Source organism: Musa acuminata, chromosome BXJ2-5 (assembly GCF_036884655.1).
Source record: "Musa acuminata AAA Group cultivar baxijiao chromosome BXJ2-5, Cavendish_Baxijiao_AAA, whole genome shotgun sequence".
NCBI lineage: Eukaryota > Viridiplantae > Streptophyta > Magnoliopsida > Zingiberales > Musaceae > Musa > Musa acuminata.
In genome coordinates, this window is record NC_088342.1 from 1,866,603 (window position 1) to 1,892,408 (window position 25,806).

The 25,806-nt window shown below is 36.3% G+C and overlaps 2 protein-coding genes across 6 annotated transcripts; one reads left to right on the forward strand and one right to left on the reverse strand.

Annotated features, from left to right (window-relative positions):
• Window positions 1–955: 955 nt before the first annotated feature.
• LOC103983785 (glutamate dehydrogenase 1, mitochondrial) lies at window positions 956–9,438 on the reverse strand. Of its 5 annotated transcripts, none has more exons than XM_009401065.3 (11): window positions 9,040–9,436; window positions 7,771–7,845; window positions 7,550–7,670; window positions 6,618–6,731; window positions 6,155–6,376; window positions 5,977–6,051; window positions 3,929–4,045; window positions 2,967–3,217; window positions 2,700–2,775; window positions 2,521–2,607; window positions 956–1,514 (listed from the first exon to the last, which is right to left on the reverse strand). In XM_009401065.3, exons 3-11 carry the CDS (start codon window positions 7,655–7,657, stop codon window positions 1,329–1,331), a joined length of 1,236 nt encoding a protein of 411 aa, XP_009399340.2. In that variant the 5' UTR covers window positions 7,658–7,670; window positions 7,771–7,845; window positions 9,040–9,436; the 3' UTR covers window positions 956–1,328. The 5 variants fall into 5 exon arrangements, with proteins under 5 accessions (XP_009399340.2, XP_009399338.2, XP_064963913.1 ...); XM_009401063.3 differs by having other exon boundaries at window positions 7,771–7,857; XM_065107841.1 differs by lacking the exon at window positions 9,040–9,436 and adding an exon at window positions 7,966–8,102.
• Window positions 9,439–17,485: 8,047 nt separating this feature from the next.
• Window positions 17,486–18,658, forward strand: LOC103984325 (F-box/kelch-repeat protein At1g57790-like). Its single transcript, XM_009401817.2, has one exon. It carries the CDS (start codon window positions 17,486–17,488, stop codon window positions 18,656–18,658), a length of 1,173 nt encoding a protein of 390 aa, XP_009400092.2.
• The last annotated feature ends 7,148 nt before the right edge of the window (window positions 18,659–25,806 follow it).

Below are 25,806 nucleotides of genomic sequence, written 5' to 3' on the forward strand. Positions count from 1 at the left end.
AGAGACAAGATGAGTCAGAACAGGTGAACCAGTGAGAAAACAATGGTAGGTGGAATCCAGTAGTTGGCACATCACCCTCTTCTTAGGTAGAAGATTGGGTGGGTGCCAGCTCCACATGGCTTGGTTTATATTCCTGGTTGTGGTCAGATAGAACAGAATATAATTAATTTGACTCTAATTAATGGTCCATGAGAATATTTATATCAAGACAGAGGAGGGTGAAAGTAGCTGAAAGCAATTTGGCAACAAAAGTCAATTGCAGTACAAGGGAAGAACAGTTCAGACAATGAAAAGTTCCTGCAGAGATCTCAAGATTTGCATGATCTTGTTAAGTGGTGTCATTGTCAAATCATCTAAAGTAAGATTGTAGATGGATGTAATAATAACTAAAACTGTAGCCACTGCTAATTCATTATGTCATATGTAAGAGTTTTTGGGTGTGAATTAGCAGTGGCAGCTGATCCCAAATGAACCTGTGTGGCTCCTAACAGGGTAGCAAGCAATTAATGAGGATGACAAATGAGAGTTTAACTAAGGAAGCAATAAGGGAAAACATATGCACAATTGTGCATGATCTCTGTAAGTTGTTGACAACTTGAGGAATCTAAAATGCAGGCAACCAAAAACCTTGGAAAATTTATCCCTGATTCTATGGGGAATGAACTATTTATTACAAGCTCATCTGATCTGTACTATGATGCTGCATGTTCATAGCTTTGCTGGTTGTCAAGACCTTCTGTTCCTTGCATTTAAAATTTGAGCATCTCATGCATTTCTTAAATTTGCATTTAAAATTGGAGGCTTCCAATGGAGAGCTGTTAGGCATGTGGTTTGTCTAACTTGTAAAATAGCATGCACGAAATCAATCAATTCTGTTCCCAAGCACCAATCCTGAGTTCATCAAAAGTGCCATGTATGGATGATGGTATTCTTGCACATACCCAAACTATAGTCCTCAAAAAATGCCAGATTGGTGGGACAATTCACTTGTATGTCATAAACCTGACAACTGTTCAGATTGTTTGCAAGTTTTGCCAATTTCTTCTTTCCACTCATTTCTTTCATCACTGAGTTTGTTCAACAACACAAACAACTAAAGCAAGCTTCACACAGGTCCTCTTGTCATAAAGGCCCTGCACAAAACCAGCTTGATGCTCACATTTTATTTTCAGGAAAGAAGAAAGATCATCAAGATCGCTAATTGATGACCACTAAACAGACCCAGCCTCGTACTACATTGAATCAGAAGCAGGCACAAACTAATTCTCTAAATGGCAACTGTGGGTTTATTATTTTGCTGTGACGAGGAGAAAAGGAAAACCTTGCCATCAAGCTTCCCATCCTCGAAGAACGGTTGCTCGTGCAACTCGATTGACTCCAAGGGTAAATGCTCCCATGCGGAGATCGCAGTTGTGTGCCCTGCACATCTCCTTCACGTCTTTGAAGCCTCTGGTCATGTATGTTTTGAGCTCAGCATTAACCTTCTCTTCATCCCACATGAATCCTTGGATATTCTGAATGCAAAGGGAAAACAATGCTTCAGGACATTGTTAACTGCCCGTGGTACAAGAATAGGAGTATACGATAAACATTAAAGCATTCACCTCCCTCTAGTAGTCCCATATAAGAGTATTCCTCAGTTCACAAAATAGGATTATGTTGTTCTTGTCTGTTTGATGAGCCCAAAGTCTAAGGATCTAAATATGAGGGCCATATAGGCCAAACTAAAGGAGTTGATGAAATGCAAGAGTTAAGATGATAACCTATAGGCTAAGTAAAGACAACTCTTTTATACTATGTGCTGCATAATAGAACTCCAGCATGCAAGAAGCTATTATGTCTCTTTTGCGGACACATTAAGACTCAGGCTATTATACATCATCTGAATATGATCTATGTTAAGGTAATGAATTGGCACTGCATAAAAGCTGCGATTTTCATTAATGGCAACTCCACAAGCTTAAAGTCCCATGCTTTTCTTCTAACAGAGACTAATGTTTAATTGAAAAAAACAGCAGTTGTCACATTTACCAAACAGAAGGAATCTTGACTGCTCTTTGGTAGTTCACAAATCCCATAAGAACAAGCTGTTAAGAGTCATTGCTTGAAGACATTTTATATTAATATGTTGGTATCCAGAAACACTCCTATTTCTTACAGAGTTATCATCAGATATTCTTAACACAGAATCAAAATTACAATAACAAGGAAACAAGAGAACATGGGAAGTAATGCACTTGACAAAGTATGGTAATCTAATGCAGATCCATTAAATATGAGTTTATAGCTGCAGTAGCCAAGTGATAGTTTTATTGATGCATCATGAGTGACAATGTCACAAAATGCTAAATCAAGTTCATGGAGTGCTTTAGCGATTTCCATTATCTACTTAATCCATATTTATTTACCGATGTCTCACATCTAAAATCTGAAACCAAACTCATTTGACTCAGTTTAGTATCTTTACAGGTCAATTTTTTGAAAAAAAATGTATAAACAGGACTAAAATTAACCACTAACCTGAACCCACTCAAAGTAACTCACAGTAACACCACCAGAATTTGCATATATGTCCGGAAGAATAACCACACCTTTCTTTGATAAGATCTAAAACAGAAGGGCAAAAAATTACCAAAATACTAGCAAATCCATCAGCAGTTATTCTTGATCTAAACAATATCTTGTAACTTGGTTATCACCTCATCAGCCTCTGGATCAGTTGGATGATTTGCTGCCTCGATGATGAATTTGGCCATTATATCATTAGCATTTTCCCTTTGGAGAGGCATAAGAGTCAAAAGAATAATAAAAAAAATGATGTCAGATTAACAAGTAAAATTAGAAGATTATCAAGAAAGGAGAAGCATAATTTCGTTTCTGCTAGCCGAAGATGTCAGTTTATTTTTCAAGAATTACAAGTAGGCTAGTCATCCCTAGGAAGGACCAAAAATCATAAACGAAATAACCTGTTTATCACACCCCCAAGCGCTGCTGGAATAAGAACATCACAATCTTCAGTTAGCAAGGAACTCGGATCAATTGATTCTCCACCACTGAAGCCTCTGATTCCTAGATTCTCCACAGAGTATTTTAGTAGTTTTTCAATGTCCAGACCTTCATTGTTCTTGATTGCCCCTGTAACATCACTAACAGCAATCACCTTGCCACCAGCTGCACTGATAAGTTGGGCCGCCCAAGAACCAACATTACCAAAGCCCTAAATTTTGAACAAAATGAGCTATTAAGATCATTACCACTTAATCAGATACAGAAGAAGATCTATACATGATCTCATAATCTTATTTAAATCATTTTCCTTGACCAACCCTCACATCTTTTAACCTTTATAATCCACTTCAATTTACAAGATTAATCCATCAGCAATAATTGTTGTGCATCAGTGTCGTAAACAGAAGATTGATCAACTAAACTATTAAAAGAAGAAGTTAAGAAGTGTCTCTGTACTTGGAGGATAAAAAAGTAGGTTCAGGTACTAGGCAGTAAGAGGCTTAGACTGCTAGCCAGTAATTTTCAGTTAACTTGCATTTTTCCCATACAAGACCACATAGAACACTTTTATACACTGGTATCAATAATGTAATCATTCATAACCAAAGAATATGATTCATATGTATTAAACAACTTAAGAGACAAGTCTTTCAACTATTTGTTCACTTGAAATCAAATAACACTTTTGAGTTAAATAATTGATTTCATAAAGCTATTGATACTCAATGCTAGCAAAGTAGATTCCTATCAGAAAGCTTTCATTTCATAAAATTTATGTGTTCATCATATTAAATAGGATACTAAACTTGACCTCCTTTGATCTTCCAAGGTTGATGGTTCACACTATTTGGACAGACTCTTCTTTCATGTTTGCAAATGGTTAGTTTCCACATATGAATAACATGTTATATATATTTACCTGTATTACAAAGCGTTGATCTTTAATGCTCTTTCCATACTCTGCAAGCAGGGCCTCTGTTGCAAACAGCACCCCCCTTCCAGTAGCTGCTTCTCTCCCAAGTGATCCACCAAGATCCTAGAAAAAGAAAAGAAAAGATCACCAATAAACATGGAAAAGGAACAATAAACTCTAGAATAATAAAAAAACTTTGAAAGAATTACTCTCTCAGTAAAGAAATCACCTTGAGTAATTTGCTGGTTTAAGAACAGAGAGTAATTTTTCCTCAAAAGTGATGAGGAACACATTTTATGAAGCAATAACTAGATGTATCAAAAACATAATAAGTATAATATATTTTCTTCTCAAAGGATTGCTTTAATATTGCAGTCCTTTCAACAGAAAGGACATCATATCAACCATCTTATCTTGGTCGACAAAGCCATTAATCATGTTTTCTAGAGAAATAGTTACCATTAATAAATAGAAATAAGTAAAAGGAAAAGAATAACCAAGATTGTAGGATAGATCATTATCACACTTCGAGAACTATTAGTAACAAAAAAGAAATCTTGAATCATTAATTGTTTTTTAATATTTGTATGGTTCCTGCTTAACTTCTGTTAAGTTTACATTAGAGAGATCTAAGTTGATTTTTCAACAGAATAAATTTCCATGATTGCTGAAAAACTTAAAAAGCAAGCTCACAGATAACCTTTATAAAATGGGAAAAACCTTACATAAACAGAAACTTCTATCAGTGGCATGAGTTCCCCAACTGTCAGTTGCTAAAACTGTTCTTTGTTAGTTGTTTGTGAGGGCATTCTCAAGTCATAACATTGTTCTCTAAGGTCAAATTCAATAGATTCTCATATCATATCCACATATATGAAATTATCTTGTGTGACAAAAGGCTTCTCAGTTAAGAAAGTTATTTTCAGAAACATTTAAGTGAATTCAGTGATTTAAAAAGCGCTAGCCGCCAAGGTACAAAAACGCCTGAGGCGCTAAGTGCTCGCCCGAGCTAAGCGAGACGCTAAAATATAAAAATATATAATATAATTAATAAATATAATTATTTAAAATTTTAAATAAAAATATGCTATTAAATTAAGAAAATCTAAGATACAAAATCACAATGTCACATTAACAAAAAATTTCAAAATTCAAAACAATAAAATTTTACATCAAAGTCATTTATGTTGAAACCTAACAATAATTTCAAATAAATAAAAATTAACATCATTAAAATCAAAATAATATATTATTAATCTATTAACAGTATTGAAAATTAATCATTTCAAAATTCAAATAAACTTAATATTAAGAGTATACTGTATACTGAGCCTGACGGAGAAACGAGGAAGCAGCGGCGAGCGGTGGCAGCGGCAACGGGAAAGGGAAAGGGAGCGGGAGGGCTCGCGGGAGGCGCGAGCAACGACAGCGGCAGCGGGAGTGGGAGCGGGAGCGACGAGCAGCGACATCGGGATCGGGAGCGGCAGCGGGTTAGGGTTGGGTAAGGGTTATATCGGTTTAGTTGGTTCGATTGAACCAACTAACAACCGAACTAGACCAAAAATCCTAGTTCGGTCACTTGGTTTACCCAGGCGCTCGCCCGAAGCGCCCAGTGCCTGGGCTCGGGCGAGCTCCCAGGCGGCGCCTGTTTGAAGCGCACCGCCTGGGACATTAGCGAGGCGCTCGGGCCTCGCCTCGCCTCGCCCGAGCGCCTAGGCGAGCGCCCGATCGCCTTTTTCAATCACTGAGTGAACTTTATACTATTTCCCATCCTTTTATGTGATCTATTTCTCATTCAAAAAGGGCCATTGTCACATCCTTGGGTTCGAATGGGGTCTGCAACTCAGCAGTGCCAAATCTACAGAAACCTCAATTAACATTCTTCATCCTACTGCACAGAATTTAACACATTTTGTGTATAACTAGATATTCTTAGGTACATAACCAACAATAATTCTATATTTGAATTATGAACGACAGCGAAAGTGGAATGCGATACAACTTTAAAGTTACACAATATATTAGAAGTTGTGGTTTCATATCAGTGTACTCACAACAGGTTTTCCAGTCACAACAGCTGGTGAGTAGCCATGAAACTTTGAGTACTCATCGAGTATCCAAGCCATTGTCTGTTGTCATTCTCAGAAAACAAAAATTAGATAAGTATTTTCCAGATAGAAAATATATGCTCATGAAATATCATGAAGAAAAAATGAAACTAAAACAAATAACCTGTGGGTTAGTTCCCATATCAGGTGCTGGAACATCAGTATGAATGCCAATTAAATCATGTATCTTCTGCGTGAAAACTCTAGTAAGTCTCTCAAGTTCCGAACGGCTAAGTTCACCTGGACTGCATCCTATTCCACCTTTAGCTCCCCCATATGGAATATTAGCTACAGCTGTTTTCCAAGTCATTAATTGTGCCAAGGCATTAACTTCATCTGGATCAACCTGCAGTATTCACATAAAATTTAATGAGAGAATGAATTTAATAAAATACACCCGGTGTCATTTAGAACTCCAGATATTATATGTTATAGTCGCATTGCCTTCACAAATATGAATACAGTGCCAATTATGCTTCTGACAAATACTAAGAGAAAGCGACGATAGAACAAAATTATGCAAATGCCAAGATACATGACAAAAGATCCAACAGGAATAAGAATGGAAACTTGACATGCACACCCACCTCATGATGGTATCTGATTCCTCCCTTCATAGGACCCCTAGCATTATCATGCTGCACCCTGAATCCCACAAAAGATGCTAAAGTACCATCATCTTTTGGAATTGTGCACTCAACCTGCAGTAAAATATTGATGCTGTAAAAAATTTTACATAGTTCTTACATTACTCTTTATCTTTTTCCTAAGGAAGAAATATTGCTGTATTATACAACAATCATCTAAGATGATGATTCACTATCAAATAGTTGATTGGTAACAACAAGTAGAACAAATTTACTGATCAACAACTTTGGGAGACTCGATTCAATCTCAGTTTAACTACAACAATAACAAGCTGTAATGTACCAAGTACCAACTATTGGGGGTCGGCTTCAATCTTGATCTAACCAAGATGAATAAATTGCTTCACATTAGTTTTCTTATTCACTTCAATTAGTTGCACAACTCATTTAATTATCATTTTAAAGCCAGAGAGAAATGCATCATGATGAGATTGGAACATTTTGCATCATCATTGAAGGCATGTGAAGGACATATATTTATCACAGACACACCAAAATGTATATTTCTTATGAGGCTCTACCTAAATCTAGTATTCACAAGTATGTGAAATGTGTTGAAGTGAGAAAATCTTTCCAGTGATAGATATTTCGAGTATGACAAAAGGATTAAAAGGAATAGAAACAAATGCAGACATTGCTGGAATTGTTACAACTTGATTACTGCACCTCTTTCACTGAAATTGAAGTGTGATCCAATACATGGCAAGCTAATCAAAAACCTAAAAGTGACAGACTAGAGAGTAGGATGATTAAACATGCAGATCAAAAAGCATAAGCAGTACCGTTGGGAGAACTAAGAAGTAAAGAGAGGGAAAAGGACCAGAAAGAAAATTTGATTGAGGGAGTAAAAATGTCTGTGCCAGGTTCCTCACCTTGATCTCTCTAAAGGGAATGAGCAAACTTTTCTCCAGTTTAGAGTCCAAACCCAGCAGCTTAGCAGCCTGCTTAAAATTTCTACTTGTTGCAACCAGTGCATTCATTTTGCCCAAAAATCTGCTCCAAAAACACAAAATTGAAGCTAAAGACAGTAATCTAAGGGCAGAAAAGCCCATGAGTCATCTCTATTATCTAAAACCATGGCATGGGTTCTCACCAGACACCCTGCAAAACCAACTGCTGATGGAATATCCCCACTCTCAATGCCAATTTTGCAGAACCAAATGTAGACCTGCAAATAAGTCTGTGATTGGCTACTTGAGAAAAATGGTTACTCACCCAGGGCATATATGAGAAAAACAGAGATGAATTAGCACAGAAGTCTATAGCAATAAGTGAGTTGGAATCATACAAATAAATGCTGATGGCCCATGTGCTATAGTGCTTATAGCTGAAATACATGGATAAGATATTGACGCCACCTATAGCTGACCTAAAACTAGGCAAACATCGGTTCAGGAAAACTTGTCCAGGAAATTGGTTACCCTCACCCCATATGAGAAGAAATGATACTTAAACCTAGTATGGTAAGAAAAGGACAAACAAGGACACTATCCACCAGGAAACTTCCTCTATTGAATTATAGGAGCCATACATTTTACAGACAAAGGTTTCTAGTGGTCTCACGTCAGATCACATGTACCTATCAGATAAAAGGAGAACACACCGACAAGTTGCTCATGGTAGGCATGTGATTGATCTCACCAGTGACTCGAGTAGAGATTATTTATATGGGAACCATTTTTTTAACTAAAACCATGAGTCTGCAACAGAACTTTCTGCCATTTAGTTTGCAGTCTGCTGCTCTTTCTTTCAGAAAGCCTCCATAAGCTTTGGCTGATGCAAACATAGTAAATGAATCATCAAGTTAGAATGCAAAGACAAGAAAATTTAGATGCCATATAAATAATTTCATGGCATTGACCATCCTTAGCTCCTCCTTTTTCATTCTTCGGCTCCATTTGTATTGGAAAAGATATTAGTCATTTAAATGTCACATTTTGCAATCATCCCCACGAATAGTGTCAAATGGTTCTATGATTTGGTAAGAAAGGACTTGAAAGAATTACAAAATCACAATTATCACTAATTCTTTGATCTTTAACAGCATTAGAATTCATAGGTGATGGTTAGTTAAACCAACCAAGAAGGAGATGAAGAGATTTAATGCACCAAATCATGCAAAGGTTGAAAGAGATGAAATTGTTTGTTTGTGCCGCTTCTTTGATCATCAAGCCTCGTCACAAGCACAACCCCACGAGATTCTCACCACCACCAATCCCTTCTACTTATTTTGCCCCCACCGACTTCTTCAGAAGTGGATGAGGTTTTGTCCCAAAGCTCCGGTTTTTCTGCCGGGCCCCACGCTTGTGCCAACAGAATAATGCCACGTGTGAAATCAGAGAAAAAGAAAACACCATCGTACCTCCGGAGGAATCAAGAGAGGAAGACGGAGAGCGCGGTTACCCCCACCCCCACGCCGATACAGATGCCAAAATCCGAACAAAGATCGAACTTTTTATTAGGGCAACAACCGGTGGTGAAGGATGGAAGAGATCGAGGAAGAAGCGGGCTGGCTCAGACGTTCTGCGAGGGGCCGGGGGTATAAGAGGCCGCGGGGAAAGGCGAGGCCATCATCCGAATCCTGCCGCGGCTGGAACGGGCCCTACCGAGGTGGCATCAGCTTCCATTGGCGGCCCTTCTTTCGAGGTCGGAATCTGGGGCGGCGAGTGACGTGAGATGAAGAGTGTTGAAGCCGGTGGAATCCACCTCCTCTTCCCACATCCGGAACTGCCCACTTGTTTAGAGGAAGATGTTATGTGGGAAAGTTAAGGTTAAGACACTTTGTCTTCCCAATAAAGGAAATAGACATGATTGAGCGGATAAACAATACCTGCATGAGATTGTGTTTGATTAGGGTTTGCACCAAACCCTAAAACTTATTTGAACTGCAAAAAATCCAAAAAAAACTGAGAATAAATTCTTCTAATATTAAATTACAAACTTTTATTAAAAATATAATATTCATTCACATGATATATATACATACATATATATATATATATATATATATATATATATATATATATATATATATATACAGATACATATATATATATATATATATATATATATATATATATATATATATATATATATCATGTGAATGAATGTTTTAAGTTTATATTTATAATATTTTAAGTTTTATTAAAATATTAGGTTATATATATATATATATATATATATATATATATATATATTTAAGAGTCATTATATTTATAGGAATGCATGTTTTAAGTTGATGTTGACATCAATATAATAATGTACAGCTTCTTTTGGTGGAGAGGGTTGAAATCTTAGGATTTCTTTTAAAAAAATGGGAGTAATTTCAAATGAAAAAAAGGGAGTAATTTGGATTTTGAAAACTTCTTGTCTTAGGATTGAAGAATAATATTTGGTTGGTGATATTTAAGAGGTAAAATTTTGATGAAATTAAGCTCAAATCCCTATTAATTTTTTTTCATGATTTAATTAAATGTTGTTGTTATCAATAATTCTTTTGAGTCATGTGGCATGTCCAAATAAAATCTAGAAAGAGAGAACAAAACAAAAATTGGCATTGGATTTCTTGATATTCTTAAAAAGAACTCAAAAAGAAAAAGATGGATCTACTCAAAAAGAAAAGAAAGTGAAAAATAGGATCCATCTTCACTATTTTAAAGTAGTCTGCAAGGAGAGGTTCTCTGTTAGATGTTAATGGGCTTTCATCTTTTCATTATGATTAGTAAAGGTTAGCTTCTTTTTGGGAACAAAAAAAGAGGAGGTTCTTTCTTCACCAAAGAATTTGGTCTGTGTTTCTGAAATTTATGCAAGGAAAAAAATAAGAAAAGAAATCATCAGCTAATCCCACAAGAAACATAAACAACACATCAGCAGGGGGAGAAGAATCAACATCAACACACATGTTTCATGCCTTGGCTTCAATAAACAAGAATCTGATCATGCATCATGCTACTTGCAATTATTGCATGCATGGACCACATCATCTTTATATTCAGAAAAATAAAGACTTCACTGTCTTGCAATGTATCAGGAGAAGCCACTAACAGTAGCAGTGAGTCACCAGTGCAACTAAGCACTCGATTCATCATCAGAATCCCACCAAGTTGTTTCTTTTTATCTTACAAGTGGTGTCTGCATCAGAATTAGATATATAATATTGAGGCATTTGCAGCAGAACAGAAAATAAAGCAAGCAGACTTATCTCCATGGCCATAGGAAAATAGAAACAGTGGAGAGTAGTAACCAGAAGAAGAAAACAAAGCACAAAGCAAAAAAAATATATTTTTTTTATTAGAGGTTCTACATATTATTGATTTTTTTATTTTCTTTTTGATTTCTCTTTGATCATTAAAACAAACTATTCATTTTAGTTTTTCCAAAAGAAAATATTTTCTTACTTTGAAGTTCATAGTGGAATCACTTGATCTTATTTTTCTATCTAGAGGATATTATTATTAAAGATAAACTATATTGGTATGTATGCCTACAAATTACTAAGTTTTATAAGAAAGATATGCTGAATTTAGATTTAAAGAGATAGATATGAAGAACACTACTGCTACCTCATTCAATCATGTTCATGCTTAAAATGAATCAACAAATTGCCATGACATGGATGAGGGAAGAATCAAACTCCACTGAGAAGACACTGTGAGCTTTTGCTGACAACTTTGATGTGGGGAGTTGGAAGAATTGTATTCCACACCCCAATGCTTTGGAAGAGTTGCACTCTCTACTTCACTTTCTTTTCCCCAACTCCACCACCACCACCACCACCACCACCACCACCACCAGAACAAGAGGGCCATGGGAGCACACCCCACATTGATGCTGCAACAGTGGCCTGAGGTGGGCCCTGTTGGCCTCATCGTATGCTGCATGGAAGAAGCATCACCATGCACTTGTGCCAAAGGAAGTTTACAGCATGGCCACCAAGCTCCCAGTCTCAGTAGTGCCCAGTGACTAATTTTGTGAGATGAAAATTAACATGGTGAATCATTGACGAATCAAAACCATTTGGAACAAGATGTTCTTTTTGTTCTTTCTTACCAGGAAGGCAACAATTCTCATGATTTGTCTATGCTTGTTGCACTAGAACATTATTGTTACTAGAGAACCTTTTACTTTAGTTTTCTATTTTAGGCACTTTAAATTCACATTAAAAATAGATTTATTTTTTCTCTCTCTAAGTTATGCTTATTATAACGAAAGCTCGAACCGTAGATCATCGAACACGAACCTCATATGAAACGATGATCAGAGGAGGTAGAAGTTTAAAACTATGGTTTGATGATTCATGACTTTCTAAAAAGATCGGTTTTGAAGCTTGGAGTCAGACTGACAGAGAGACTTGAGGAACAAAAAGTTATCTTTGGTGTAATGCTTTGGATAATTTCATCCATCAAGTAAAGGATAGGAATGCTTCCAAGCTATTCAAAGAGGTACGAGATTGCTAGATAATATGCAAAGACTGATCAGAAGAAGTTTGGCAAAGGCAAAATCAAGGAGGAACTTGCACTGGACCAAAACCTGCTATTGGAAGATTCCAAGTTGATGTGGATCTACTATTTATTTTGTCTGCAGAGATTATAATTTAGATCAATCCTTTTTCGTCAATATTGTTGTCCAAATACATTTGTTTGAGATCAAAACTATTATCAAAGTAGCCTTCGTTCAATTGCTTTAATTATTAAACTTCAAATCGAATTATTACTCACTAATACTGTTCTAGAAAATCATGAAGCTGGCAAAGTTATCACTACAATTAGAGAATAAGGACGTTGTTAATCATGAGCTCTACAAGGCTTTATTGAAGGTGATACTGACCAATGAGAATAAGGACATCGGCAATAGCCACCACCTAAGACTTTGGCAATAACTATGCTATAGCTCCATTGCCCAACTAGTCACCAATGCTCAACAGATGATATCGTCATCATAGAGCCTCAATGCTCAACTAATAACCGGTGGATAGCAAAAAGGCTCAACCAATAATCAACATACTATTGGTGAGAATGCAACATCCACTTCCTGATTCATTGTCAATGACGACCATGACTCCCTTCCTCTCCTCTTCGGTAATGACGACCACTAATGCTATCAACTAGTCCTCTTCCTCTCCCCTCCGATGATAGCCTCCTAATGACACTATAAAAGAAGCTAGGGCTTACTCTATCCTTGCTTCTTGTTAGTGATGGTGACAATGATGAAGACCACGATGATGGCAACCACCACGAGTAAGAAGGTTGGCAACGATGACCTTCTTACACATTGTTGTTGCATCGGTGGAATGAGCAAAGACATAATTTGGGAAAAAAAAAAGGAAGGAATCTAGGCCCCAATAATAATAAATAAATAAACTTAGAATTTTGTTGAACCAATTTGATCTTATTCAGGTGTAAGAAACCTATTCAATACAAATGAACTAGAGTCAACCAAGATTAATGGATATCGAGTGTCTTTTTAAAATTTTATAGAGGTTATTTTAGTCCTAATAAAAAAAAGAGGCACCATTAGTAAAAAGCATGTCTTTTAAAAATTTTGATAAAAAACATGTCTTTTTAAAATTTTATAGAGGTTATTTTAGTCCTAATTTAAAAAAAAAGGGCACCATCGGTAAAAAGCAAACATAGTGTGTGTCATCCGATAAAATCCTATTATTGGGGCTTTTTTTTTGGACAAATTGCCCAATTATGTTTTGTGATTAAAAATGTCTAGTGACAATTATTTCAACAAAAACTTTTGTGGGTAATAAGAGGTTTTCAATAATTCTATCAATAAATTTATGTAGTGACAATCACATGTTTACTAAGACTCAAGAATAAAACATAGTAATCCACCGATTCTAAGAACTTTGACAAGATGATTTATAAATTAAGATTAAAGATAGTCAAAAAAGAAAAAGACATATTAAAATCGGCATTTGTAACCATACATCATCCTATCACTCTCATTGTTGCATGGTAATGGCTTCAAATAGTCTTTCTCTTCTAAGTCATATAAGTTTATGGATCCCAAACTATGCAGCATTGCGTTTTCCACGAGGGTATTGGACAGCAGGGAGTGAGTTGGATCGAGAACGAAAGTATGTGGTCACATAAGCTATTACCACTTCCAAATGACAACCATAGAAGGTTTAGCTTCAAGATTATAGCCCATTAATAACGGGGTTATCAAAAACACTATTGAAGGACTACAAGCTCACCCAATAGCTCGGCCAATCATGAAGCCAGATTGCACAATTCCAAATGGAGATTAAGATGGCAATGATATCGAAGGATTCAAAGACATTGCATTGTTCATGATCAGTGGTTGCTTGAATATCATTTTCTTACTGTTGCTTGTCATGGTGATAGCACATACGTTCATTAGCACTCCTCAAATGACTTGGGAGATGAACATAGACACCTGTGAGAGTCTTTTTAAAGAGGAGATGCTCAAGGAATATTGGTTTTGGAGCATTATCCATCCATCATTAGAGCCATTGATGCTTCGACCACTCGACGTCGGATGCTTGAATAATGAATGGATGCTATATTGAGTGAACTCTTATAGTTTTTTCCCGCGACCTTCCTTCGAACTTCGAGTGAAAAAAAAAAAAAAAACTAGAACTCCGTAAGCTATAAGAATAGAGGTGCACTAATTATTGAGCTCCAAATCGTAAGACGACTCATGTTGTATAAGAAAATCTCGCAACCAGTCGACAAGACAATGTTGTCACTACAAGTAGAGAATTTCAATAACATCTGTTGAAGATCATGCTGAAAAAATGAATTATGGAATTTCTATCACATTTGTTTGCTAAATTTTTATTTTAACGCAAACAGTTGTGTGATTGGAAGATATTTCTTGTAGAATAAATATTTTCTTTGATTACTTCATCATAAATGAGCTTTGGAATTTAAAGGAAGGATCTAAATCCCAAAATGTAAAATACAAGCAACAATATTGCAAGTGTCCTAATATACTAGGATTGCAACTATACAGGTAAATGCTAAACAATTATCCTATTTTAATTAGAAATATAGCTATTTAAGAATATAATTATATAGGAACATGGTTGTAACTTCCATATTGTATGAATATAATTTTCATATTTTATAAATACAACTTTCATAAAAATACAAAATAAACGGTAATTAAAAAAGAAGGGGCCCTCTTAGGTAGAACCCCAAAGGATGATATATTTTTTCTTGGATAAATGAATATATATGTTTATATATATATATATATATATATATGTATATATATATGTCTCCTTAAATTAAGTTTTAGGACTGTCTTTCATCTTTCAACTTCAACATGGGTGGAGAACTTCTTGATGATGAATGCAAAAAGAGGTTCAAAAGCAAAGGAAAAGAGAAAGAAGAGGAGAGAGTTGATTGGTCGAGTCTCGATGCTAATATACTAGACCTCATTGTTGATCAACTCACCATCAACATTGCTGATTATGTATGCTTTCATGGTGTTTGCAAGAAATGGTGTGCTAGCGACTCCTATGATCTTACTCACCCTCCTCAACTCCCATGGTTGCTCTTGAGATGGGATTACAGTATGAATCGTCTCATCTTCTACTCCTTCGCAGATGAGAGAATCCATTCAATTCAAGTTCCGACAGATGATAGACACATCATTGGCTCATGTGATGGATGGCTAGTTCTCGATCATAATACTTCTTGGATCCTCTCTATCCTAAATCCTCTCACGGATACTCATATCTATCTTCCAGCACTCCCAAGTCATTTAAGGAATACTAAATATTCTTACCCGTCGATATTGAAGATTGCAATATCTTCGAACCCTTTAATATATGATCAAGATTGCATCATCGTCATTATCTCCACCTTAAACCATGTTCTCCTCTCTACTCGTTTAGGCGAGGACGATGAATGGACCTTGGTGGATGACACGAGTAAATTCCATGATGTTATTTACTTTAAAGAAAGTTTTTATGCTGTGGATGAAACTGCACAGGTCTTCATGTTCAATTCCCTCTTGGAGAAAGTGGCTATCATCGGTGCTCAACGAGGATTAAGCTATATGTTATGGCAGTTTGCAGAGTTATCAGATGAGCTTGTTGTTCTTCGAAACATAATCATTGAGGATCCCGTTTACAATATGGTGGAGAATGCTATAATTTTCATAACAGAGAGAATAGAGATCCTAAAGTTGAACCTAAAAGGTCCACTGCCATCATTGGAGGAGGCAAATAACATAGACAACCATATACTTTTCTTAGGCATCAATTCTCGCTCCATCTCATACCCCGTTGCCCAATACTCACATGGTAAATCTAATACTATCTATATGCATCACGTTTATGCTATGAGTGATGACAAAAGAGATATATATTGTAGATCTGGAATATATGATTTGGAGAATGTCTCTTTCAAACCAATATCACACGGTAAAAATGAAAGGATATGTAATGGCTATTTACCCATGTGGTATACACCATGCTTATTTTAGTGTTCTAATTTTGTTTTACTCCCTTAAACAATAACTAAGCCTTATTGTCATCACACTATAAATGGTGGATTATATAACCTTTTTGTTTTTGAGTCTCAATAACTTATTTTTTTAGTTAATTTGTTAGCTTCTTGTATCTCGAATGGTTTGTGCTAACAAACTCGATATTATGATGGATTTCATAGGTATTTATATTCGTAAATTATTTTTAGCATAATCTACATCTCAATGGTGATGGCAGCAAGTTTTTCTTTTTTTTTTTCTTTGAATTTAGTAATAATCATGTTCTGCTGCCATATTCCAACTTAGGAAGCTGCATCACTTGTATGATACATGCATGCAGTGATGATCTCAGCACCAGGATGGATATACATCAACCAATTTCCTATGATCGAGTGGCAATACAAAAAGGATTGCAAGCTTATACTATACAATAAACAAGTAAACTTTTGGTGATGGATAGTTGATTCTTTATTAGGTGGTGTCATGAAGCTATTGTTCTTAAGAAAAAAAACAAGAAAAAGGTGGTTGGCGATTATTCTCGAGGGATTTGTAGCAAATGATATAGTATTAGGATATCTTTATTTGAATAATGTTTATTGAGTTTGTTTAGTTCAGTAAAAATTAGATAAGGGTTTATTTAATATTTATTTATTATTAAGAGTTCAAGTCATCGTGGACTAACTCTATAAATATGGATATATATATATATATATATATATATATATATATATATATATTTTCATCGAGCAATGAAATATTATTCAGTCTTTTGACAAATCTTAGGAGGTCGATCTCCTCAAAGAGATCAAGTATCTATCTGCACAAATGAAACTTTATGATGGATCGAGGAGCACAAATGAGTGATCGGAAGATATTTCTTGTGGAATGAATAGTCTCCTACCTTCATCATAAATGAACTTTCAAATTTATAGAAAGGATTTAAATCCCAAAATATAAAATACAAATATCCTCACATTAGTAATATTGTTGCAAGTCTCCTAATATATTAGAATTACAACTATCCATGTAAATCCTAAACAACCATCCTATTTAAATTAGAAATACAGCTACTTAAGAATATAACTATATAGGAAGATTGTAACTTTCATATTCTACTAATACAATTTTCATATTTTAGAAAGACAACTCCCATACATATACAAAAAAAAAATGCAAATATTTAATATTTACAAATATTAAATTCTTGATATTGGGCTGCTCTCATGTAGAAGCCCAAAACATGAGATTTTTTTTTTTTGGGGGGGGGGGGGGGGGGGTAAATGAATCTATATATATCTCCTTGAATTAGGGTTTAGGATAGTGTTTCATCCTTCAACATGGTTGGAAGACCTTTTAAGGGTGAAGGAGAAAAGAGAGCTAAATGCATAGAAGAAGAAGGGAAAGAAGAGGAAAGAGTTGATTGGTCAAATCTCGATACGAATATACTGCAACTCATTGCCGATCAACTCACCGTCGACATTGCTGATTATATTCGTTTTCATGGCGTCTGCAAGACATGGCATGCTGTCAACCACCATGGTCGCACGCACCCTCCTCAACTCCCATGGTTGCTCATGAGATGTGACTACGATATCAATCGTCTCATCTTCTACTCCTTCTCAGATGAAAGATTTCACTCAATTCGACCTCCAACAAATGATGAACACATCATTGGCTCATGTGATGGATGGCTAGTCCTTGATCATAAAACTTCTCGGTTCCTCTCTCTCCTAAATCCTCTCACAGGTGCTCGTATCCATCTCCCAGCGCTCCCGAGTTATTTAATAAACATTGAAGATTATTACCCATCCATATTGAAGATTGCAATATCTTCAAACCCATCAATATATGATCATGATTGCATCATCGTCATTATCTCCACCTTGAATGATGCACTCTTCTCTATCCGTTTATGGGAGGATGATTTATGGACTTTGTTGGATGATAGGAGCAAGTATCATGATGTCACTTACTTCAAAGGAAACTTATATGCTGTAGACGAAATTGCACAGGTATTCATCTTTAGTTCATTCTTTGAGAAAGTGGCTATCGTCGGTCCTCAACGGGAAACAAACAACTTGTTATGGCAATTTGCAGAGTTATCAGGTGAACTTATAGTCCTTCGAAACATATTGATTGAGAACTCCGTTGACCATGCAATGGAGAATCTTACGATTCTCATGACAGAGAGGATAGATATCCTAAAGTTGAATATGAAAGGTCTAGTGCCATCGCTGGAGGAGGCAAAGAGCATAGGCAATCACATACTTTTCCTAGGTGTTAATTCTCGCTCCATCTCATGCCCAATATCCCAATATCCTCGTGGAAAACATGATACTATCTATATACATCATGTTTATATCATGGATGATGATGAAGAACAAGATATATATTGTAGGCATGGAATATATGATTTAGAGAATGCCTCTTTCATGCCAACACCACATAATGGATTTGAAAGGATATGTACTGGAATGTTACCCATGTGGTTTACACCATCCTTATTTTAGTATATTCTTTTTTACCACCTTAGACAATAACTAAATCTTACTATCGTCATTGTGGATTATAACTTTTTTGATATATTTTATGAATCTCAATAACTTATTTTTCTGTTTAGTTTTGTTTGCTTCTTATATCTTGAATTGTTTTGTTTTAATACATTGGGATAACATTCTCTGTATCATGATATATTTCATGGATATTTATATTTGTAAACAATTTTTAGCATAATCTATATCTCTATGGTGATGGCAACAAGTTATTTTTTCTTCTTTCAATTTAGTAATAATTATTATGGGACATTAATAATTTTATTTGATCTAATGTTCTATTATCATATTCCAACTTAAGAGGCTATATCCGATCATGATCTTAGCACCAAGATAGATATTGTTATGAAAAAATATTGTCAATATCCTGGTTAGCTCAATGCAATTCTGACCCATGTGCATAGGGATCTCTGAGGTGTGGCTGAGGTGCATTCAAGGTAAAAATATCAAGTTCTCGAAGTGTCACCTACACGAAGATCGAGGTTGAGAGGAGTTTCCTAACCTGATTCCTCCGACGCCTATGTTAGTAATTTAAGATAGATGAATACAATAATAAATGATATAAAATGATCCTCATAGCCCTATTAAAAAGTAAGCTATTATACTTGGTAATAAATGGGTGATATATTCCATGAAATATTCTATGAGAAAGTAAAGTTTAACCACCTCTGACAATTTTAATTTGACCATTTGTCTACATAGATGATAAGGGTGGAGTCAGCCTGTACTTTTTTACATTGGACCTATCTACATGGGTAAACCAGTGAGGGGAAAATTTTAATTTGACCATCTGTGGTTATCGATACCTTCTCTATTATTTGTTAACCCCAAAAGCATGCTTGGGAGCTCTTTAGTGAGGGTTTTGACGTCTAACTCATCTAACATATTGATTTTATACTCCTTTAATTCCTTGTCTTAAGGGGAATAAGGGGTGCTTGACCAACATGCTTTGGAATGCCCAAATGGGTGTCAAGGTACTACCAAACCTCCCCACCTTAAACAATAGGGGGAGGTCGGGGCACTTGACTGCCTTAGTTTAGGCAACGAGGGGGGTTAGGGTGCCCAACCTCCCCATCTCAGATGGGGAGGTTGGGTAGTATCCTGACCCCATTTGGGCATTCTCAAAGCATGTTGTGCTTAACCTTCACACCTAGGGCACATGCGAAGGCCGAAGGTTCCCAACCTCAACACCTTGAGCACCTTGGGCGTATTTCTAATGGGGTCCTCCAAAGATTGGGTTTTGTCGACCCATATATTTTGGGCATATTTTCATTTGTATATTTTATCGTGATACATTTCTTCTTATATGATCGAGCTTTTCCAAAACATACATCTCGAATATATATTTTCTTATGCCTTCCATTATTGTAGTGGGTTTCTTCTCATGGGGTCGAGTTCTCCCGACCTATGCATATCGGGCAAATTTTCCCTTCGGTCTTCTGTTATGATAAGTTTCTTCTTATATGGGTTAGGTTTTCTTAACATTCATGCTTTGGATACATATTTTCATGATCTTAGGTGTACCTTAAGGTGTTCACCTTCGTGGGGATATATTGGGGATCTTCATGCTTTCCGAGGTATCCCTTGAAGGGTTGGGATTGCCTTCACTTTCAAGGGAGGTGTGCTTCCTACCCTTTCTAATATACCACCATGTTGCAATTAATTAGGAAGTTAGGGTATCACCTTCATTAATTAGCGTCTCTTCAAATCCAACTTGAAGAGTTATTGGAAACGATATCTAATAAGACACTTATCTTTAATGTATGAGACGAGAGGTAAATCCTTACCTTATAAATCCCTCTTAGCCATGGGGGGTGAGGTTTATTATCTCATTTTAGCCTCTGTGATATCTTTAGGAACTTTCTCTTCTTAGCCTCAATCTTCCTCTTATTGTGAAACCTAGGAGAGCATCATATGCGCAACAATAAAACAAAATAAAAATTAATTTCTCAAAACAGATTTATATCAAATCATATATGATAATTAGAAGCGAATAACTTATGAAACCGAAAACTACATAAAAGTGAGGGGCTCGTGAACCGAGATAGCATGAACAACTAATCAATTCGAGGGACGGGGTAGTTGTCCTTCGTACATGCTAGTCATAGGTGCTTTGCAAGCCAATCACGTGAGTGATAGCACGTGTAACATGACATGTACTATTTTTGCTTATTATTATTATGACATTTTTTCACTTTATATTGTTTGATGCATAAATAAATTGTTATGTCTATGGATCTATGCAATGAGAATTATATCGTGATGATATTACGATAATAAGATCGATTCACTTTTAATCACAAAGCCTAAAAAATCCTAGTCATAGGTTACTCGAGATGGACATCGAGATAACCAAACGGATTGGTGTATCATATACTCGTCCATATGATGGAGGCGACTGGTCTTATAGCTGTTGGTGTGGGGATACTAGGGCTACAGTGTAAGTGCTCATTAGAGAATGAGTTCACTGATTGATCCACTCACGGAATGCTGGATGGTTAATGATACCTCATTATCAAACAATGATTTTATCGTCCCGATAGGTGTACTTGGTCCTTAGACTTGAGACACTAAGGATGTCCTGTATGAGTACTCTACTCTTTGATACCAGATGTATAAGTTTGGAAGTTCTAGATGCTAGTCATAGGTGCCCAATAAGCCAATCACATGAGTGATGGCACGTGTGACTTGATACCGAATCTTTTTGCTTATTATATTTTGACATATATCACTCTATAAGTATTGCATATATGCATATATATATATTGTGATGTCCTTGGATTTGTGCAATGGGAATCGGATCGTGATGAGATCACGATAATGAGATCGATTCACCTTTAAACACAGATCCTAAATAATCCTGATCATAGGTTACTCGAGAGGGACATCATGATAACCGGACAGACTGGTATGCTGTATACCCGTCCATATGATAGATGCAGTTGGTCTCATAGCTGCTCGTGTAGGGACACTAGGGATACAGTACAGGTGCTCATTGGAGAATGAATTCACTGATTGATCCGCTTACGGAATGTTGGATGGTTGATGATGCATTATTGTCAGACAACGATTTCGTAGTCCTAGTGGTATATCTGGTCCTTAGACTTGAGACACCAAGGATGTCCTGTATGAGTGCTCCACTCTTTGATACCAGACTTATAGGTTTGGCTATCCCAGATTTAGTATAGCTGGTCATTGGGAGTGGTAGTCGACCTTACGAGGGCTATTGAGTGTCGATAGAGGATCATCTACTCTCGGTGTCATGAGAGGAATATCCCATGTATTCTTGCTTAGACAAATCCCTGGCCATGGTTATTCAGGTTGAGAGAGAAAGAGTTCTCCGGGAGAATCCGATTAGGGAGAGAATCAAGTAGAAATCGTATGGGTCAAATAGCACCATGCTCGATATACGGTCTCTGGGATATTAGATAGATGAGGGACTATAGGTACACAGTAACTGAGGACAGACAGGTCCAATGGATTGGATTCCCGTTATCGTTTGGGAACTACGGTGTAGTGGCATAGTATGTCCGTAGTTGATGAGTCGAGTGAATTATTACAGAGATAATAATTCACTAAGTTAGAAGGAGTTCTGATAGGTATGACTCACGGCCAGCTCGATATTGGGCCTAGAGGGTCACACACATATAGTAGACATTGCGATGAGTAGAGGTTCGGATATGAGATATCCGATGGAGCCCTTGTCTTATTGGATGCAGATCCAATACCCACTTGGGGAGGATCCATTAGGGTTTGACAAGGGACCTCTATAAATAGGAGGGATTCAAAGCCTCATAGGCTAGAGCCTTTGCTTGCCTCTCCTATTCTCCTTTCTCTCTCCACCTTAGAGCAGGCCTGGAGTTTTGAGGAGCGTCGTCGCAGCTCTGTTGTGTAGATCACCGCTAGAGAGGAGGACGCTTGATCTCCTTCACCCTCTCCTAAAGATCTGTAAAGAAACAAGGATATACGATCTCCCTAGGTAACATAATCTATTCTATACGCAGTTTTAAGTTTCGCGAATTTTGCACACCAATCTTTGCACGATGACGAACATCTCTTTGGGAATAGGAGATTTTGTTTTTCTTGTTCTTCCGCTACACATGTGATGTCGCCCCCAAGATTTCCCAACACTAGATCTAGCACAGTCGTTCATCGAGAGTGGTAGCTAACTTTATGAGGACTATTAAGCGTCGATAGAGGATCATCCACTCTTGATATCCTAAGATAAATATTTTATATGTTCTTACTTAGACAAATCCTTGGTCATGATTATTCGGATTGAGAGAGAAAGAGTTATCCGGGAGAATCCGATTAGAGCAAGACTCAAGGAGAAACCATATGGGCCTGACAGCACTATGCTCAGTATACGATCTCAGGGATATTAGATGGATGAGAGACTATAGGTATATAGTAATTGAGAATATATATATCAAAATGATTGGATTCTCTTATATTATGTGGGGACTGCGACATAGTGGCCTAGTACACCGGTAGTCGATAAGATGACAAAATTATTATAGAGATAATGATTCACTAAGCCAGAAGAAGTTCTAACAGGTATGACTCACGACTAGCTCAATATTGGACTTAGAAGATCACACACTTATGATAGGTGTTGCGACGAGTATAGGTTCAAATATAAGATATTCGTTGGAGCCCCTATCTTATTGGATATCCATTAAGCCACTAAATTATTGGATCCCATAGATGAGATCCAATAAGAGCTAATAAGAGATTATTGGGTAGATACTTACTAATCTAAGATACTTGAGTAATTAGATGGAGATTCAATACCCAATAGAGCACGACCCATTAGGGTTAATTTGATAGGGGACATTTATAAATAGGAGGAAACCAAATAGTCATAAGCTAAGTTTTTTCTTACTACCACCTCCTATTCTCCTCTCCCTCTTCTCCTTCTCAACTAGCAAGGGTATATGGAGATTTGGATAGTGATTCGAGGAGCGTCTTCGCAGTTCCTACCGTATGAATCACCGTTAGAGAGGAGGATAATTGATCTCCTTTATCCTCTCCCATAGATCCGTAGGATTTCAGGAATATACGATCTCCTTAGGTAATATAACTATCTCACATGTGGTTTCTAGTTTCACGAGTTTTTGCATACTAATCTTCGTACAATGATAAACACCTTTTTTGAGAAATATGAGATTTTTGTTTTCTGTTCTTCCGCTGCGCATATGTTAACGCCCTAGATTTCTTTACCATGATGCCTTATTGAGATCAGTATAGTCAACACACCACTTAAGGGGTACTGCATTGACAAGCCATAGGGGGTACTATACCTTGATAATAAATTTTACTCTTAACAGTTTATCTACCTCATCACTAATTGCTTGTTGACAGTAAGAAGAAAACTTGTGATGCGTTTGCTTTACTAGTCATGGTTCAAGGGAAATATTCAAATAATACTAAGCTATATTGGGGTTAATTCTTAGTATATGTTTATCTCATCACTAATTACTTTATAATGTTGGGAGCAAACTTATAAAGCCTTTATTTCACATGATGCAACCACATACTTCTCATGGGCTATAATTCTCGTTCCATCTCGTGTTGAGCTACCCAATACCCTCGTGGAAAACATGATACCATCTATATGCATCACCTTCGTATCATAAGCAATCACGAATAACATTTGTATTGTAAGCCCAAAATATATAATTTAGAAATGTATCTTTTCGTCCGATATCACACAGGGACATCGAAGGAATGTGCAATGGCTTTTTACCTATATTGTATGCAACATCTTTATTTTAGTAGACTCCTCAAAAGATAAGTCTTATTGTCCTTGTACTATAAATAAATAGTGGACTATGAGATTTTTGATTTATCTCATAATTCTCAATAACTTAGTTTTTTACTTATTTTTGTTTGCTTCTTATATCTCCAATGGTTTCGTTTTTCGGGATAACAATCTCTATATTATATTATGATGTACTTAATGGATATTTATATTCATAAATAATTTTTAGCACTATATATCTCTATGGTGATAGCAATAATCATAGTGGGACATCAACAGTTTCGTTTGATCCTACTCCCATATTTATGATATATGATATATGCATGTAGTCGTGGTCACGGAAATATATCCACCGATTTCTTTCATTCGAATTTGCTAATTGATTGCTCCACTTACAATTTGCCCGAATAAACAACTCGACTTTGGGTGGTGGATAATCTTAGTTCCTTCTCATTAGGTGGTTCCATGGCGGGTCAGATATCATGAACTTGTCATTATCATGAAAGAGGTCGTGTGTTTAAGCTAATGCAGTGTTCATAGTAACTCATTCATATAAAAAGAAGTCATGTGTTTGGTGTTTAAGATTCTGCCGATCAAAAATTTAACGAACCAAATAAATTATGTTCATGTTTAAGTTACACGAGGTAAATTCTTTAGGCAATTTCACAGGATTTTTACCATATTTTTCAAGGTATAACCTGCATGGTTTGATCCGAGGATTTCGACGTGTGGACTCCCGAACGAATGAGGATTTTACCATCATGTCATTTGGAACTAATGACATGATTTGTGCCACAAATCCTTTAGCGCATCGATAGAACTTTTATCTTCACGTCATCCAAACCTTCAGCTCGTCGATCAATCCTTAGGCACATCAACCTTCGACACATGTTTTTGACCCAATATCTGATTCTCCGATAGTCTACACGCTTAATCGAAACATCTTCTGTATCGCTTAGCTTAACATAGGATTAGCTTTTTAAATTAATTAATTAATTTTATCATAAAAAAGAGCAATGGTGGCAACATCGTTTCGATTAAACAGTGGTAGTACTATTACACAAAAAAAAGTGAATCCAAGTGCTTGAGGCAAGTGAATCCAAGCATTCGTTGAGAATTCATTAACATTTGATCTCACTCTTGATTGGTAAAGTTTCTCTTCTTCAGTCTTCTAAAGAGAAATGTATCTCTAAGTGTAAAAAATATCTCCCAAACCTTCAAAAGGAGGATGTGATGTACTATTACACAAAAAAGAAGTTTGCATCTCTTCTCCTTCTTGTGTTGTTAATCTTTACATACTTCCTTATTTGAAAATTTGAGACACACACACTCGTAAATCATA

Bases quoted from the DNA above. Each gene is read 5' to 3' on its own strand.
- LOC103983785 (XM_009401065.3), bottom strand. From the start codon at position 7,657: ATGAATGCACTGGTTGCAACAAGTAGAAATTTTAAGCAGGCTGCTAAG. The intron at 6,377-6,617 runs GTGGGTGTGCAT...TGAATACTGCAG, and splicing joins GAATCAGATACCATCATGAG to GTTGATCCAGATGAAGTTAA. The intron at 2,776-2,966 runs GTTATTTCGTTT...GCCTCTCCAAAG, and splicing joins CTTGGGGGTGTGATAAACAG to GGAAAATGCTAATGATATAA.
- LOC103984325 (XM_009401817.2), top strand. From the start codon at position 17,486: ATGGTTGGAAGACCTTTTAAGGGTGAAGGAGAAAAGAGAGCTAAATGC.